Below are 16,598 nucleotides of genomic sequence, written 5' to 3' on the forward strand. Positions count from 1 at the left end.
GATCAATTTTTAACGAGATTCCTCTTTTAATTTTGTAAGCATTTTTTTTTTAATTTACTTTTCTGAAGCAAGTCAGCCCAAATTGCATTATCGTGATTCAAAAAACGCCACTTCCACTTGCTAAGCAAAGCCAAAATAAAGAGTTCGAGATTTTTTACTCCTAAACCACCTTTATCCTTGGGTAAATAAATTTGATCTCATTTAACCCAGCATACCTTTCTTTCCTCTGCACCACCACCCCACAAAAAGTTCCTCTGAATTTTCTCAATACTTTTTAGCACACAGCAAGGAGCCCTAAAAAAAGAGAAAAACTAAAGAGGTATACTAGCCAAGACAGAATTGATCAGAGTGATGCGACCACCGAAGGACAAATGACGGCTATGCCAAGAATTCAAATGTTTAGTCATAGCTTCCACAATGATATCTCAAAATTAAGATATAGAACAAGAAAAGATATAGAAGAAGAAAATTTAGATAATATTTTTCATGCTTTATTTCATTTCGCTTACATCATCTTAAAGTACAAAACTAATAAGGTATTTGAAATTAGAAAAGCTAAAAGAAAATTTATTTAATGGGTGATCACATCACCTAAAGAAGAATTCATGGAATATTTTAGTAATACGTTTATAATTAGCCTTCTATACAAAAACCATTACGACACCTCATTCTTACAGGATATTGATGGGAAGCACGGTAGGAACGGACTCGACAATCACCATCAGTTTTACATGGCTTGGCAGCTATAATGTAAAAAGAGAAAAACAATGTTACTAAATGTAATAAAATATAATGTAAGAAATAAAGATGGAAATTTGAAAAGGAGATAAACTGGTTTACCATAAACCTGACTTTGTATTGAAACAAGTAATAGGGAAAGAATGATTATCACAACATTAACAAACTTGAAAATTTTATCCATATTTTCTCCACCTTTTGGATGTATTACATAGAATTGTACTTTATCACGTCTTGATTTATAAAGCTATTGTTCTCCTTACATCAATTAATAAATAGTTTTTATAGTACTTTCAGAGTTGTGAAAAACTTCCATTTTTTGTTTATAATTATTAGCTGTCTCTTAATTAAGTACACCAATGTGTTGCCCCTTTAACAACTTTTGTAAAGAGGTCATGTAAAATATACAAATTTAAATAATTCATATTTTTTAACAAATTTTCTTTAATTAGTTTATAAGCTTTCATGATAGAAAACGAAAAATCACAAATTAAAAATAATATTGTTTGATAAGCAAAACCTTACTTCAAGTAGTAGAGTATCATGCAATATGATCAATTTAGGGATTTTGATTTTTGAAGATGATGAATATGTTTAAGGTTTACCGAAAATAATTTTGATTTGTTTGAGTTAATTAATTTTGACAACAGTGTTTTTTAAATTTTTGGGATTTTGATGAAATTGGTGAAAATGATGAACACATGGTGATGAAGATTATGAATACACAGAAGAAGATGATGAACACATTAAATTTTTATTTTTTTTAGACAATAATTAATTCGAAAACACAAAAGAAAAATATGAATTAGCATATTGTTATAAAAACAATTGATATAGAAATTGAATCATCACAATATTATTAGATCTATGTTATTCCTAGAGTTACGATTTCAAAACTGTGAAATATTTTGGTTGCTGCATGTACTGCAGGCATGTCAAATTGTGAAGAACAAATTAATGTCTTAGTTAGATAACCATAAGAAGTACGATAAGGGCACCATTCACTTCATCAAATGGAAAACCAAAAGCAACTCAAACTAAAAAAATATCATGGAATCGGGAAAACCGAAGGCCACATTGCCACCGGTCACACAAGGACTATATGTGTCACATTCGTTCCAATTCTTCAAATCTCTCTAGAATTATAGAAAATGATGCATCTACTATATGTCAATCATCCCAACATTTGGACTTTATGGCGCTCTCGGAATGATAGGATTTTTTTGGGGAGAATTGTAGAGCTACAAGAGATGGTGGATAGAATTAAGCTTGTTTCTTAAAAATGGCTTTTGGCAAAAAAGATTGGTACACCTTGCTTGTTTTATGAGTGGTGTACGAATCCTTTTGATTGTATAGCTGATAGTTTTGGGTATGGTTTCTTCGGATTGGGTGGAGTACTATTTGTACTTTTTCTTTAGAAATGAATTGAGTACCACTTGTACTTTTTTCCAATTCGTTTTTTAAATATAAATATCATTTGGCCGTTCAAAAAAAATACAGAAGCATTATAGTTATTCTTCAATAAAAAAATGCTCTACTAATATGATAATTATGAATATGATATTTAGGAGGGAGCAACAACAATCTCTCCATCATTGAAGATCGTCTCTTTGAATATGAGAGAGTGGGGTGAAAGTGCTAAACAGCGGCAGTTGAGTTTGTTTCTTCAAAAAGGTGTTTTCGATGTTTGTTTACTTCAAGAAACAAAGAAAGCGATAATTTTCTCATTCACAACCTATGGGGGCACAAAGATGTTAACTGGGTGCTTTCGAAATAATATTGTATTTAGAGGAGATTGAGTTAATTAATGTATCTTCTTTAGTGAACAAAATTATTTACATTTCTTGGTTTTGGCTTTTAGGGCGATTAGGGAATAATGTTAATTTAGCATTTTCTGACTGGTGTAACAATCCTTTAGTCTGTCTAGGGTGATTTTATTTGAATTGTAAGGGATGAGTACCCCTTGTACTCCTTATAATTCAATTTTTTGCTTATAAAAAAAAAAAGGCAGCAAATTAGAAGAAGATAAATTTGGCATCCACAATTAAGAAACACCATAAATTAATTTAGTATTATTAATACCTAAAATATTTGGGTGTTGTATATCCACTGTGTAGAACCACCAATTAATTTTTATGATTATTATATATGGGGTTTAGAGTGTTACATAAAATATTATTCTTATTTTATGATTTTCTCTTTTCAATCATGAAAGGTTATAAGATATTGAAATATTGTTAAAAAAAATTATGAATTATCTTGTACTAAAGGTACTAAAGAGGCAAATTAATGCATTGTCGTACTTTAGAGACATATAATAATTATAAAAGAAAATTGGAACTCTTTTTACTATAAGTACTTAAAATTATTTTTTTTAGGTAAATTAAGAGCATTAAGAGACATCATAAATACTAGTAGACATCAGAAAAACATCTAATAACACTAATTCTATAACTCTTTGCTCATATACAATATATAAAAAAAAGGGAAAAACTATTTAAGTGGTGTAAGAAGAACATAAGCCTTATAAATTGTAAAGTGATAAAATAAAATTCCATCTGATATATTCAAAGAGTGGAAAATATGGATAAAATTTTCAAGTTTGTTTATGTTATGATAATTCTTCTTTCCCTAGTTTTTGTTTCAACGCAAATTCCAAAACTTCCAAGTACTTAGTAAATCAATTTTATCTTCTTTTCAAATTTCCTTCTTTATTACTTCGTACAAAATATTTCATTTCATTTTAATAACATCATTTTTTTTATTACAATACAGTTCCCATTTCATGTATAACGGATCGTGATTGTCCATCATTTCCCAAGGGGCGCATTTCAAATCCTAAAAAACTGAGGTGTCGTAATGGTTTTTGTACATGACAATAATTATAGCTTTATGGATTATATATATGATTGTCACACCCAAAAGAATTAAAACAAAATCACACTACTACTAGAATATTCCACAATTTCTTATTTAGGATTGTGATCACCTATTAAATGAGTTTTCTTTTACCTTTTCTAATTTCACTTACCTTGTTAGTTTTGTACTTTAAGATAATGCAAGATAAATGACATAGACTATGAAAAATATTATCTACAGTTTCTTCTTCTATATCTTAATTTTGATATATCACAATGGTCTTCATATCCAATTTTCTTTCTTTTTTTTTTGTTTTTTTTTTCAAGTAACTTAGTGACTAGAAAATCCACTTTAAAAGTGAATAAGTGGAGTGTCCCTAGTTCGAACACGGACTCCTGCACATATAGTGTGATGTCCCTACCACTGAGCTAAGCTCACGGGGACATCCAATTTTCTTTCTATATATATATATATATATATATCAAAATATGGATTTATTGTGTTTATGTATTATTTTTTTTAGTTTTCACCGTAGTTTAAACTGGTTCGTGGATCAGTTCTGATATCAAGTGGTTCTAGCCCCTCCCAATCACAGTTGCGGTGAATCGAACCGTGGTCATCCCTACCAAATTCACCACCGAAGCAATTACTAACGATGGGTTGTTTTATGTTTATATGTTGAGTTTGTTCATTTTAAAATTCATTTTAATAATAAGATTTCACTTCAAATAAATGCATAAGAATTATTTTCTATAGGTGACTACTTCTCTACCCTCACATAAATTGAGGGTAGTTGCCCTATGCTGATGTGGCACCAATGAAATTCATCCACGTGTATTTAAGTCAAACATAATTAATTTTTTACCATAAATTATTTTGACTACTTTTATTTTCAATTAATTATATTTTAGACTATGTGTAAATATAATTAGAATTAATTTGATCATTGAATGCTTGTTTCTAAACGTTATATATTGATTCTAAAATATCAATGTTATTAGTAAAAAAAAAATCAATGTTATAGGCTCGAAAAAATAAATATATATCAATGTTAGTTTAAATAAAAATAATAAGAGAACAAAAACAACAAAGAAAAAAAACTAATATCTCTAATTTAAATATACAATTCCACTTGTACATTTATTAAATGAAATCAAATAATGCTTCAAAAAAAAATCAAATAATTCATGCTATTTCGGTGTAAATATTCCGTCCGTTTCAAATTACTTGTCGTTTTAGAAAAAAAAATTGTTAGCTATCTAAGTCACTCATGTAAATTCCAAATATTTAGGAGTAGTTGAAACCGTAAAAGATTTATATATTTGGAAAATTAAAGTTTGTTTTTTTAAGTTTTCAAAAAAAAAAAGTTTGTTTTTCAAAAAAATTGGTACATAACATATTAAATTTATTGGAAAGATAAATTGCATGGAAAAAAACAAAATAAGCTTATTGGTGAATTAAAATAAGGGTATAATAGGAAATTAAGTGTAAAAATACACTTTCTTAAAAAAAAAAAATCTAAAACGACAAGTAATTTGAAACAGATAGAGTATATAGTATTTATTTTTTTAATCTCTTTAAATCATTGCATAGATTAACGTTGGTTGACATGATGTCGATCTTAGAAAAAAGAGGGGAAAAAAATTAGGTTAAGTAATTAGGTTTAGGTTTGTGACAATGGTCCGACCTTTCTTTTACTTCAGATGAACTATTTATATTTTTACTTGTGATCAATAGTTAAACCCTAAACCCCAAACAAGTTCAAGAGTTAGTTCGTCTTCTTAAAATAGTCGAACCTTTTCATTTTGATCGGATAAATTTCAGGTAGACCGCACATGTGATCGGGCGAGCTCCCGTGTGTATGTTTTCCGACAATGGTCCGACCTTTCTTTTAGTTCAGATGAACTATTTATATTTTTACTTCTAAACAAGTTCAAGAATTAGTTCGTCTTCCTAAAATAGTTGAACCTTTTCATTTTGATCGGATAAATTTCAGGTAGACCGCACTTGTGATCGATCAAGCTTCTGTGTGATTGTTTTGCGACAATGGTCCACCTTTCTTTTAGTTCAGATGAACTATTTAAATTTTTACTTATGATCAATAGTTAAACCCTAAACCCTAAACAAATTCAAGAGTTAGTTCGTCTTCCTAAAATAGTCGAACCTTGCACTACCAGTCAGAGTCCACCCCAAAAGGCAATTTGATTGATTTTTTAAAATTTCAGGGGGTATTTGCCTATTTCCAAATTTCATGGGGTATTTGACGAATTTTAAAATTTTATGGGGGTATTTGACGGTTTACTCATTGTAACCCATTACTTGGTGCAATTAATTCAATTCATTTGAGTTTTGAATTTTCAATAATATGGTAATAAATATTGAATCATATTCCTTATTAGTCAACAATCATAAATCAAATTCTTCTTAACTCTGTGGCCAATCAAGTGGATCAATTTTCTTGATCACATTCTCCTGATTTCATTTTGTCTTCTCTAAACTATTTTGTTTTCAATTTTTTCCCAATATGGACAACCAAAGAAAACAAAAACAAAATGACGATGAATAGGAATCACATTCTATGACATAACAGGAAAAAATAAGGAAAAAAAAAAAAGAAAAAAATACGCTAAAAAACATAACATCTAAGAAATTGAAAATCACAAGTTTTAGAATCTTGAAGAAATCCGATAGATCGGTGGCGAAGGCTGCAGTAAAGATTGACATCGGATAACACAAAAGCGGAGGAGCCGTAGAATGCTAACATGACGGTGGTGGAGGCTGCGGCAGAGATTGAAAGCATTAAGAAGAAGAAGAAAGTTTTTTGACGATAAGAAGAAAGTTTTTTTTTTTTACGCGAAGAAGAAAGTTGTTTGAGACGTAATACAATTTGAAGAAGAAACAAACAAATCAGAAGTAATTAGGTCCAAAATATAAATTCATAGAATATAATACATAAAATATAATTAAATGAAAATAAAAGTAGTTTAAATAACTTTATAGTAAGAAATTAATTATGTTTGACTTAAATAAATGTGGATAAATTTCATTGGTGCCACATCATCATAGGGCACCTACCCTCAATTTATGTGAGCTTTAATTAGAAAAAACCTTTTCTATATCTCTTTAAGTTTGTATTCATTGATAATTTATGAGATTTGAGATTTCTTTTGTAAATAATTAATTAAGATCCATATATTAATAGTTTCTATATATAGTGATATTTTATATTAGTATATATATTTGTGGTCAAATTAATCTATCTTTTGAGTAAGATTTAAGAGTAGAAAATCTCCTTACACGTATTGCTTTTGACCAACTAAGATAAGTTTTTATAATTTTATGAATAAACCATAACAAGAATCATTCCCTAAAATTTTATGCTTGAAAGAGTTAACAACAGAATAGCTATAACAAGAATCATTCCTTGACTAATAAACTATTTGTTTTGGCAACCAACATCAAATTAAACGCACGTCCGCATGAAACTAGTATTACTTGCTTCATGAAATATCACAGCTAATATAGGTTTGGGACGAAAACGCATAACCAAACATAGACTAAGACATGTAAAATACTTTTCTCCGTGCAATTACAATTTGTTTAATATTGTACTCATATTAAATAAATCCAAGATTACAATACTATAGCTAATCTATTAGAATTTCGCCTGTTGGTTGCAATAAAGCGGAAATAGATTATCTGCAACTGTTGATTACGATGGAACATTTTGTGAACACAAATGGCATTCAGATACAATGCTTTGTAAACTATCATAAGTAACTTTTACCATCATAACATCTTGTTGAAACTATATTAGTTGCGACTGCAATTGAGCATATTATATTAATTATCTCATTGAACACAAGTGTGAGAAGGTACAGTGAAGTATGGTTTGTTGTTTCCTACTGGATTGAAGAATGATTGTGCAGAGTTGAGAAGCTATTCTGACTCAGATTGTGGAGGAGACACAACAGATAGAAGGAGTACCTCTGGCTATGTGATGTTATTCAATGGTGTTTCAATTGCTTGGTGCACAAAGAAACAACCAGTGACTGCTCTGTCAACATGTGAGGCTGAATATATTGCTGGAACATTTGCTACTTGTCAAATGGTTTGGATAGATTCAGTTTTAAAAGAATTGTACTGTGATTTGCAGAAACCTTTGAAGCTTATGATTGCAATAAATCTGCAATTAGTCTTGCTAAAAACTCAATCTCACATGGAAGGAGTAAACATATAGAGACTAGGTTCCATTTCATAAGAGAACAGGTTATGAATGGAAATATTGAAATTGTGTATTGTCCAACAGAAATTCAACTTGTTGATGGTTTTACAAAAGCTGTAAAATTGGACAGGTTTGAGTTTTTGAGGAAGAAACTTGGTCTTGTCGGTGCTTAGCAACTTTGAATTAAGAGGGAGTGATGGATTGTGATAATTCAAAGTTAGTTAAGTAGTTTGTTTGTGTTTTCTAAGGTAGTTAGTTAGTTAGTTAGTTACTAATCTACCAAGTTAGTTAGAAGATAGTTTCATAGGCCATATGTTAGTTACTTGTAGCTTAAGTAACTTCTATAAATACACTTTTGTGTATTACTTGTATCATATCTCTTACTTGGCCCTCTAGTATTCATTCCTCCATTATTACTTAATTCATTCCCTTCTTTAAGCACAATTGCAGGAAACATAGGTTTCATGCTCATAGGCTTGCCTTGAGTCTCTGCAATATGTGTGTGTGTGTGATGCTTCTTGTTGCGCCAACAAAATCAACTCCTCGTTCAAGTTGCGGGACTATCATTCCTTCGGTCCTTCCTTTTTCTCCAAGTCCTCCCCTCCCTCCCAACAATAGCCTAAGATCGTTTAAAAATTCTAAATGATTTTGAATTCAATTATAATGATTAAATCATAACGGAGAATTTGGTCGTTGTATCGTTTGTATCATCCAGTTGCATCCTCCTGAAAGAAAAACAATGTTACTAAATAAAAAACATCATGATAGACCGATCTAAACCGCAAGTAATTTTATATTTAGATCGGTTAAAATTTTGCCTCAAAAACCAATCTAAATTAAGTAATTTTTTTTTGTTACATATGGGTTAAGTAAATTTATTGTTCTTAAAAGTGTGGCAAATTTTTATTTTAGTCCCTAAAAATAAAAATAGATATTTTCATCTTGCTTAATGAAATGCTTTGAGTGTTTGTTTGTCAAACAAAAGTACCTACAGAGTTGTAAAGAGATTTTCTAAATTTTTTATGATTATTATATATGGGGTTTAGAGTGTTACATAAAATATTGTTCTTATTTTATGATTTTCTCTTTCCTAATATGAAAGGTTATAATTAAGATATTGAAATATTGTTAAGAAAAATAATGAATCTTGTACTAAAGGTTCTGAAGAGGCAAATTAATACATTGTGGTACTTTAAAGACATATAATAATTATAAGAAAAAAATTGAACTCTTTTTACAACTCTATAAGTACTTAAAACTATTTAATTAATGTGAGAAGAACATGAGCTTTATAAATTGAAAAGTGATAAAATAAAATTCTATCTAATACATGCAAAGAGTGAAAAATATGAACAAAATTTTCAAGTTTGTTTATGTTATGCTAATCCTTCATTCCCTATTTCTTGTTTCAACACAACAACCATTTATAGGTAATAAACCAATTTTATCGTCTTTTCAAATTTCCTTCTTTACTTTGTACAAAATATTTTATCCCATTTTAATAACATTGTTTTTTTCTCTTATTATTACAGTTCTCATTCCATGTAAAACTGATCGTGATTGTCCAACATCTCCCAAGAAATTGAACATGTCACGTCCTAAAAAACTGAGGTGTCGTGATGGTTTATGTGTATGACGATAATTATAAAGCTCTATCGATTATATGATTGGCAGACCCAAAAGAATTTAAAAAAAAAAAAATCACACTACTAGAATATTCCACAATTTCTTATTTAGTTATTGTGATCACCTATTAAATGAATTTTCTTTTACCTGTTTTAATTTCATATACTTTGTTAGTTTTGTACTTAAGATGATGCAAGTGAAATGACATAAACCATGAAAAATATTATCTATATTTTCTTCTTCTATATGTTATAATTTTGATAAGTGGTATTCATTCATGCATATCCAATTTTCTTTCTAGTTAAGTTGAAAATTAGTTTTCATATTAGTTTTGAGCCTATAATTATATATTTATGTCGTAATATTGATACACGATTTTTGTTCAAAAAAAAAAATATCGATGCACTATTTGTTTTTCTCACTTTCAATTGATATTACTCGTTTGTTTTATGTTTTTCAACATCCTCAGATTCTTTGTTTCCTAATAAATGATATGGAAAATTAAAAGTCACTACAAAATTATAATAAGTTATGTATGAAAATTTAATTAAGATAAGTTTTTATAATTGTGTGAAGAAACCATAACGAGAATCATTTCCTACAATCTAAAGATTTTAATTTAACAGTTGAATTAGTAAAATTTTATGCTTGAAATAGTTAACAACAAATTAAACGCATGTTTGTATGAAGCTAACTTGCTTCATGAAATCACGACCAATAATATAGCTTTGGAACACGAGAATGAAAAAAGAAAACGCATAACCAAACATAGACTAAGACGTGTAAAATACTTTTCTCTGTGCAATTAAGATTTGTTACTATAGCTAATCTATTAGAATTTCGCCCGTTGGTTGCAATAAAGCGGAAATTGATTCTCTGCATCTGTTGATTACAATGGAACATTTTTTCTCAGTGATCACAAGACATTGAGATACAATGCATCAACTTGTAAACTATTTTCTAAATGCCTATTTTCTTTCGTTTCATTTTTCATTGTACATAAGTAACTTTTACCATCATAACTCTTGTTTAAACTATATTAGTTCGACTGTAATTGAGCATATTATCTCAATGGACACAAGCACACACTTATGAGTTATGACTCATAAGCAGATGAGCATTTTGATTATCCGACACCAGACCAGATTTCAACAATTTATAGTTGAGAGAGTGAATTCAGTTTTGGCGCAGGCTAAACCGCATTTGAGTTTGAAGGGATCGAATTTGACTTCAATACTACTTAATCTTTAGCTCTGATAAGAGGATGGGAACCATTTTGACAAGAAATAGTGTTTCGTTTCTAGAATCACCAAAAAGAAGCCATAACATGGAATATGCATTAATGCCATCAACAAGTACCTACAGTTCAAAAGAAAATCGATTAAGCATATTATTCACAGAAATATTGAAAAGTGAGAGGAAAATGAGGGTTTTAGGAAACAGCCATGGTCCTTAAATATGTTGAGCAGTTCGGTACTCAAATGTGTCTTCTGTTAGTTATTTTTTTCCTCGAATATGTTTTCTGTTTGTCAGTTTGGTCCATAAAATTACAAACTAAAAACAAACTCAAGGACAAAATGATTGTTTCAAAAAAAAAAAAAAAACAAACGAACAAAATGATTGCTTACTCTATAATGACGCCGTCTCACACATTTATGGACAAAAATGATTTTTTAGTCTATAATCCAAGATTCCTCGACGCAGAAGCGTGGTTTCGATAGCTAAAGTAATGCCCTCAAAATTGATTCTAAACAAAGTTCTCATTCTGTTTCGTGATTTTTCACTTTAATATTGTACAAAAAATCATCACTAGAATAAAACCTTACATCAAGTGTCGAGTATCATGCAATATGAATTCCGCTTCATCGTTTAATTTGAAAAATTATTTAGTACTGAAGAATAAAATAGCATACCACAAAGGTGCATAAGGCGCTGACAAATCAAGAAATGGGTAAGGCCACCTGTAAGAATGTGAATAGTCAGTCACCATTGTCAGTTAAACTATGTCCGCAAAATTTGACATGAAAATATATGGCATTTGATTACCAAATTGACACGCAAGCATGAATTATCCACTGAAAAATGACGTAAACACCTGTCCATATCACAAAGAAAGACATCCCAGACCAAGGTATTCGCTGAAACGTGTAGGTTAAACATAATTTAACATCGGATTTTTGCAATCATTCCAAATAAGAATTCTGAGAAGTTCATGAAAATATTTACCATGCAATTTAAAGCTGCATCGCTAAGGAGCAAAACTAAATTTACAGTATGCATGTTCACTGTCATCTACACAAGGAGGAGAAAATGATAAGACTAAATCATAGGACAAGTAATAGAAGAAATAAGCGGAGAAATAAAGAAGAGACTGTCATGGAAATAAATTATATTAAGACCAAAATAAAAAATCTACTTTTTATGTTGAAAAATCTTAAATTTACATTGATTATCCCAAAGGCAATATATTCAATGTTACAAGTATGCAGGTCCTGACATTGATTATTGTTAAAATTCGGGCACATTTCATAACTTGTCCCCAAAAAATGGTTAAAGGTGAGGACTGCTTAAGCCCTGTAAGCACTTCAAAGACCCTATTTATAGGCGATAGGAACGAAACCCACCCCCTCAACCGGCATACTAAAGATGGTGTACCACTGCAATTAAGGCAAATGAACTATATCTCAATAACAGAGTGCAGGGTGGCCACGATGAAGGCCAATATTTCAACACTCTCCCTCAAACTTAGACTCAATGGTCCTATAGGGTGGACTATGAGAAAATCCCAACAATGAAATTATATATGGGCCTAACTCATCCTCACAAAATTGGCTTGTAAGGTGAGGGTTGCCCAAGCTATATAAACGCTACACAGGCCATATCTCTAAGCAATGTGGGACTAAATCCACCCTTTCACACCCAACACAAAGGTGTTGGAGGCTGCAATGAAGGCAACCCAAATGCCACAATTAGGCGGAATTTCCAACATATATATTGATCCAAAGACGTAATTTTGATGCCAAAAGAAAACATATTAATTTGAGATTCACAGCAGATGTGCCTTTACGTAGCGTGCAAGAATACATGTATGTCAAATAAAATGCTTAACGTTAATAAACATAAAATGCTAGTATCATAAATAGTAGCACGGAACAAGAGAGTATAACTGTATAAGTATGATTTCCAGTTAAAATTGCTACTCACAAAGTTTAAATCATAATCTCTCAGGGTAAGAAATGGAAAAATCATGATCCAATATACGCAATCCGTAAGCATGACTGCTCCTGCACTAATCTGTTTACAAACACAATGAAACATATTAAAATCAAGGAAAAGTTAGGCAATATTGTAATCATTGCGAACAGATGTTAAATTCTCTAAATTATCAAAAAGGATGTGAAGTTCAGGTATTGAGTTGAACTTGATTAACATGCAAAAGTATCTGAATTTTCATCCAATTTGTGTCTTTCTATTCAATTCTTGTTGATACCTGGAATAAAATTCGAAAAATGTAACTCCAAACGGGTGCAATTTGATTGTTTTGTATGTTACTGTGAGGATCGGCAACGCATTCCGTTCTAGATACATTTGCGGCATCCTGGTGTGGGAGAGGCATATACGGACCTTGCTCTGCATCTATTCTAGCAATATTATCATTAAAGGCGGTGTCTGTTGATTTTTTATACATATAACATCCATACACTGATAACATAGATGCACACTACAAAAAGAAAGTTCAAATTGTGAGACATATGTCAAGATTTCAGAAATTAAAATTCATGTTAACCTTTTCCTGATTACTATATTTTCAAATGTAAAAATCAACACAAAGTCGCAAAATGAGATGTATGAATAGGATTAGTTCAATCAAATGATTCCATGGAAAATCAAGAGACATACCCCAAAATAAATTGTAACCAGAGTGAAGGTCCACCTGAAAGAAATCCAAAGTAACCATAACCAAAAATTCGAAACAAATGGCAAAGAAATGGAAGACATTGAAACGAGTAAGAGAAAAACTAAGAGCATCTTCAATGCTAGAACCAAAATTGAGTTCTTAACATTATTTCATTGGGACCAAAGATGCCACATGAGATTTAAGAACACTTACTTATTATTAGTCTAATGCAGGAACCATATAAGCGTTCTTAAGATACTTTATAGGGTCTCACAGTTGACCCACTTTTTGGCCTACGAACCGTCCCACTATGGGAACTCTTTGTACGTACTTTTGTGATGTCACTCAACTCCAATGCTGGGGAGAAAAAAAGGAGTGTTCTTAATTGTTCTTAAAATTTTAGAACACTTCATCGGAGTTGGTCTAAGGCTCTATTCGGTAGTTAGGCGGGGAGGGGCTACCTTATTTGAGAGTATTATAAAACACATTGAAAGGGTTTGAAGAATTTATTTAAGCCCTCAAAATCCTCCTCCAATGCATATTTTGAGTTCTACCATATTAGGAAACTTTTGTATTATGAAGAAAAATAAACTCCTCGTTCAAGTTCCGGGACTATCCTTCGTTCCTTCCTATTTCACCAAGTCCTCCCCTCCCTCCCAAACTCTCAAACATAACCTAAGACCGCTTAAAAATTCTAAATGGTTTTGAATTCAATTATGATGATTAAATCAAAACAGAGAATTTGGTTACTAGTACATCGTTAAATCATCGAGTAAGAAAACTAGGTACCAAGTCGCCAAATCTATGTAACCATAGTAAGCATGACAAGACCTGCAAGTAAATCAAGTACATAAAGATAGATGACAACAAATAGGAAATACTCACTGAGTGTAATAGTAAAATGTTCGGCCACCACTGACATGAATTTTAGCAATTAGCGATGCCAAAAGAGAAGAGAATGAAATAACTCGAAAAGCTAGCAAACAAGCAGGGTGAATGTCCTTAAGGCATGGTTTCCATGCTTCATCGCCACACAAATTCCTGTCTTGATGGTTTTCTCCTTTGTCAAATGTTAGGTTCCTTGAACTTTCACGCTTCCATATTGTTAGACACGCAAGAACCATAGGCAGCAAAACAGAAACTACACATACATAGACCCTCCAATTTAACCAATAACTGAGGGTCGTCGTATCGGTTGTATCGTCCAGTTGCATCCTCCTGAAAGAAAAACAATGTTACTAAATGAATAAAATCATGATAGAAAACCAATGCCACTAAATTACATAAGTTCTTCCAAAATACATCTTTTGCTGCAACTGAGAAAGTGGCCACCATATAAGTGTTTACAGTACATATTCATAAATCTCCACAAATGTTAACTCAATAATCATGATTTCTATCATGTATGGTTTTTTTTTAATTTTAAGTAAACCACCAAATTAGTCTTTGACTCTGTAAAACATCTTCAAATAGATCGCTGATGTTACAAATATTTCAAAAAGGTTCCTGATTTTGTTAAACTGTCAAATTAGTCCCTATGTTTCCACTTACTATCAATTTAGTCCTTATATTTTTCAACTTACTATCAATTTGGTCCTTAACTTTCAACAAAAAAAATTGATCCTTAAGTTTATCCACTTATTCTCAATTTAGTCCCTAACATATTTTTTAAAGGACCAATATGAGTAAAATTTAAGAGAGTCAGAGACCTTTTTGAAATACTCATAAAGTCACAGACCTATTTGGGAGTGTCTTTTATAGAGTCATGGACCGATTTGCTGGTTTACTCATAGTTTTTTCGGTTGATACTAGTAGGGTTTTAATTTGTAATCCACAACTGTAACTATAGTCTATGAAGCACGCATACAGACATGGATGCCAGACAATGACACGTCCACACCAAGACATAATAATTTAAGAAAATGACATAATTCAGTGTAATTATAAGTGTTGGTGTTGTGTCAGTGTCCGATACCGACGCATATCCTACACCAAAATGCACCTAATCCGAAAAAGTGTCCGTGGTTCATATACTACAACCACAATGTTGTGGTTTCTGCTAAGTTCTAGACACAAAACAGGGCAAAGCTAGCTACAGTACCACGACCAAGTGAAATAAAAAGTGATATTTGCAGAATTTTTTAAAAACCAACAATATAACTCTTATTTCCACTAACAATATACAGAATTTAAAATAAAAAACAACACATTGAAGCATGAGTACAAAAGGAAATAATAAAGCAAATTTGAACATAGCAAAATGTTTAAAAAATAAGTTAAAGTGTATAAAATTAAATTTATTGGCATTTTGATGGAGCAAAATAAGTATTATGAAAATAAAAATGAAGAGATGATTAAAGATTGGTAACATACGCGCGCAGAGGAGAAGAGAAATGTGAGCGATGAAGAAACTGGAAACAACGTGTTGCTTGGAGAAAGAATATTTCTTTTTTGGTTTTTCTGTTTTTAATTACTTCATCTCCTTACTACAATATATGTTGCTTCGACACTTTTACACGTATTAAGAAAAGTAATTAGTGTTGTATGGAAAAAAGAGATTATGAGTTGATTAATAAAATTGTCCTACATTTATGATATGAAAAAAATAAATTGAAAAATAGAAATAAGATAGAGTAATAAATAGTTAAAGGTATAATAGGAAAAATAACATTAAATATTTCATTGGTAATATAAAACGACATATATTGTGGTACAAATTTTTCCCCAAAGTAACATATATTGTGCTACGGAGGGAGTATATTTTATTGGATCGGATATGATTTTTTATATGAGGAATGAAAATAATGATTTAGATGGTTCGATACCCGTAATTGTATTTGGGAGGGGACGAACCACTTGATTCCAGAACTTGTCCCGAACCGCAATAATGATTTATGAAAAATGAAAATGATGATTGATGTCAATTAGCGTTTCCAGGTAGCCTCATTAATTTACACGTAATGTCTTGGATGGAATAAGTGGCACGTGGAATGTAGAAATTTATCTACATGCAATGTCATCTCTTCATACTTCAAACTTCACATGCGGGTCAAGTCGAAAAAAATAAATAGGAATATATGATAGGATTGAGTATGATTTTGGTCATCCTATTTTCACTATAGATTTTAGTTTTGACAAAATATAGATTGATTAGTGTTATTTAATCAGCTGATTGAAATTAGCATGAGTACAAAATATATACGGAAGGTCGGATTAACACACAAAAATTGTGATGTGATATGTTTTGCCAAA

General features: G+C 30.8%; 1 protein-coding gene and 3 long non-coding RNA genes across 4 annotated transcripts; 2 read left to right on the forward strand and 2 right to left on the reverse strand.

Moving 5' to 3' along the window:
• Positions 1–456: 456 nt before the first annotated feature.
• LOC123888875 lies at positions 457–2,761 on the reverse strand. Its single transcript, XR_006802336.1, has 2 exons — positions 841–2,761; positions 457–743 (listed from the first exon to the last, which is right to left on the reverse strand). It is a non-coding gene; the product is annotated as an uncharacterized LOC123888875 (long non-coding RNA).
• A 375-nt stretch (positions 2,762–3,136) lies between these two features.
• Positions 3,137–3,836, forward strand: LOC123888876. The gene is made up of 2 exons (XR_006802337.1): positions 3,137–3,406; positions 3,514–3,836. It is a non-coding gene; the product is annotated as an uncharacterized LOC123888876 (long non-coding RNA).
• Positions 3,837–9,045: 5,209 nt separating this feature from the next.
• On the forward strand, positions 9,046–9,680 carry LOC123888877. The gene is made up of 2 exons (XR_006802338.1): positions 9,046–9,252; positions 9,355–9,680. It is a non-coding gene; the product is annotated as an uncharacterized LOC123888877 (long non-coding RNA).
• Positions 9,681–10,295: 615 nt separating this feature from the next.
• Positions 10,296–15,808, reverse strand: LOC123888878. The gene is made up of 9 exons (XM_045938044.1): positions 15,720–15,808; positions 14,232–14,564; positions 13,349–13,382; positions 12,939–13,169; positions 12,653–12,742; positions 11,675–11,740; positions 11,495–11,586; positions 11,362–11,409; positions 10,296–10,807 (listed from the first exon to the last, which is right to left on the reverse strand). Exons 2-9 carry the CDS (start codon positions 14,558–14,560, stop codon positions 10,696–10,698), a joined length of 1,002 nt encoding a protein of 333 aa, XP_045794000.1. The 5' UTR covers positions 14,561–14,564; positions 15,720–15,808; the 3' UTR covers positions 10,296–10,695.
• Between the last annotated feature and the right edge of the window lie 790 nt (positions 15,809–16,598).

Source organism: Trifolium pratense, linkage group LG6 (genome assembly GCF_020283565.1).
Source record: "Trifolium pratense cultivar HEN17-A07 linkage group LG6, ARS_RC_1.1, whole genome shotgun sequence".
NCBI lineage: Eukaryota > Viridiplantae > Streptophyta > Magnoliopsida > Fabales > Fabaceae > Trifolium > Trifolium pratense.

What these genes read in the sequence shown, in the direction of transcription:
- LOC123888878 (XM_045938044.1), bottom strand. Translation starts at nt 14,560, where the DNA reads ATGCAACTGGACGATACAACCGATACGACGACCCTCAGTTATTGGTTA. An exon ending in TGGTTACAATTTATTTTGGG is followed by an intron (nt 13,170 to 13,348) that starts GTATGTCTCTTG and finishes TTCTTTTTGTAG; the next exon opens with TGTGCATCTATGTTATCAGT. An exon ending in TTTTTCGAATTTTATTCCAG is followed by an intron (nt 12,743 to 12,938) that starts GTATCAACAAGA and finishes GTTTGTAAACAG; the next exon opens with ATTAGTGCAGGAGCAGTCAT.